Genomic DNA, 2,163 nt, shown 5'->3' with positions numbered 1-2,163 from the left:
CTAGTACTATTATATAAACTGATAGATGCTAGGTTTGCTTTGCTATCTCGATTTGCCTCGAGTCGTGGAAGAATTCGGCACGTGCGCTAGCTTTCTCCGGGTATGTAAGCCATGCAGGTGTTCTATGTGTGCATGCATTTTTTCACGACGAGCCGAGCTAACTATCCATGTTGATATCCAGGGTTGCATTTCCAGGAGCTTGCGTATAGCGTCCTCGATCGGTTGTTGTTGTTGGCCATGGCGTCCAGGGACGCGGAGAGCATCTGCAGCATCCAGATGGCGACGGGGATACTGGACGGCGAGCTGGACGAGTCTCCGGGAGCGCTTCAGGATCAAGATGATACTCCGTGCTCCGTTTTGTTTAGCATGCCGGCCTCGCCATCGGGGCTCCACCTCGCACAGGCTATGGCGGCCGGGGCAAAGGTCGAGGTCCACGACCCTGCCAGGCCGCGGCTGATGAAGCATGCCCGCTTCCACTCACAGCCGTGCATGCTGGTCAGAGGTGGCGGCGAGGCGCAGGCTATGCCGCGGAGCGAAAGCACGCGGGAGTGGGACCGGCAGTTTGATCACTTCAAGACCTTCTCAGGCCGTCTCGAGCGGCAGCTCTCTATCCTCCGTGGGGTGGTGCCACACGAGCCGCCAACGGACGACATTGAGCGCGGTGCCGCGTCCAAGATCTCCGAGGAGCACACCGACGAGGACAATGACATTCCCTCCGCCGACCGCTACTTTGCCGCCCTTGAAGGCCCTGAGCTCGAGACCCTTCGGGTACGTTCCACATACCATGCCACATTTTTATGATGAAGAATCTGCATTCTAAAACATTTACCTTTCGAGTCATCGTCTTCTCTAACAACAACTACCTGGACGTGCAGTCAACAGAGGTGGCGGTGCTGCCCAATGATGAGCCCTGGCCGTTTCTCCTCCGATTTCCGATCAGTGCTTTCGGAATGTGCCTGGGCGTGAGCAGCCAGGCAATGTTGTGGAAGACTCTTTCGTCAGAGCACTCCACGGGGTTCCTCGGCGTGAACCCCGCCGTCAACCACGTCCTCTGGTGGGCCTCCGTCGCCCTCACCGTCATTGTATCCATCACGTACCTCCTCAAGGTTGTGTTCTATTTCGAGGCCGTCCGCCGTGAGTTCCACCATCCGGTCCGTGTCAACTTCTTTTTCGCGCCCTGGATCGCTTGCCTCTTCCTCGTCAAGGGCTCGCCCCGTCTAGAGAGGGAGATAAACCACATCGTCTGGTACCTCCTCATGACACCTATCCTCTGCCTCGACCTCAAGATCTATGGCCAGTGGATGTCTAGCGGTGAGCGCCGGCTCTCCAAGGTGGCCAACCCGTCCAACCACCTCGCCGTCGTTGGCAACTTTGTGGGAGCACTACTTGGTGCCAAGATGGGCCTCCATGAGTTGCCCATATTTTTCTTTGCCGTCGGGTTCGCTCACTACCTCGTGCTCTTTGTCACCCTCTACCAGAGGCTTCCCACCAACATGCAACTCCCCAAGGAGCTCCATCCGATCTTCTTCTTCTTCGTCAGTGTACCCAGTGTCGCCTCTATGGCATGGGCGAGGATCTCTGGCGAGTTCAACCATGGCCCCAAGCTTCTTTACTTCGTCTCACTATTCCTCTACGCGTCCTTGGTGGTACGCATCAACCTGTTCAGGGGGGTTCGGTTCTCATTGACGTGGTGGGCCTACACATTCCCACCAACGAGCGCCGCGCTAGCCACCGTGTTGTACGCATCAGAGGTGGAAAACATGTTGACCCGAGCATTGGTGGTCGGGCTGGCAGGGATCGCCACCGTCACAGTCATTGGAGTCATGGTCAACACTGTATACCATGCCTTTGTGGGTAAGGACCTCTTCCCCAATGATGTGTCCATCGCCATCATGAGGCAAAGGCCAAAGTTCAACAAGATCCTTGCACACCTCCGCTCATCCAGCCCCGATGAGGGCACCGTTTAAAATTTTGAGATCCAATGCAAAATGCAAAACAAGAAAATGAGGAGAATCTAGACATATTTTACTCAATTATATGATTTCGATGTATGTTGTTTCTTATAATATACTTAATGATTTACTCAAATGTTGATGCTAAGAGAGTAAAGGTAATATTCAAGTGATAAATTGATCCTGGTTTCTATGTAAAGGATGTACAGCG

At 54.2% G+C, this 2,163-nt stretch overlaps 1 protein-coding gene across 1 annotated transcript; it reads left to right on the top strand.

Moving 5' to 3' along the window:
* Positions 1–237: 237 nt before the first annotated feature.
* Positions 238–1,967, top strand: LOC119348810 (S-type anion channel SLAH2-like). The gene is made up of 3 exons (XM_037616800.1): positions 238–394; positions 578–768; positions 876–1,967. The coding sequence occupies exons 1-3, from the start codon at positions 238–240 to the stop codon at positions 1,965–1,967; spliced, it is 1,440 nt and encodes a 479-aa protein (XP_037472697.1).
* The last annotated feature ends 196 nt before the right edge of the window (positions 1,968–2,163 follow it).

The sequence above is a fragment of the Triticum dicoccoides genome, chromosome 1A, assembly GCF_002162155.2.
Source record: "Triticum dicoccoides isolate Atlit2015 ecotype Zavitan chromosome 1A, WEW_v2.0, whole genome shotgun sequence".
Taxonomy (NCBI): Eukaryota; Viridiplantae; Streptophyta; class Magnoliopsida; order Poales; family Poaceae; genus Triticum; species Triticum dicoccoides.
This window is presented reverse-complemented; position numbering and strand designations above follow the sequence as displayed.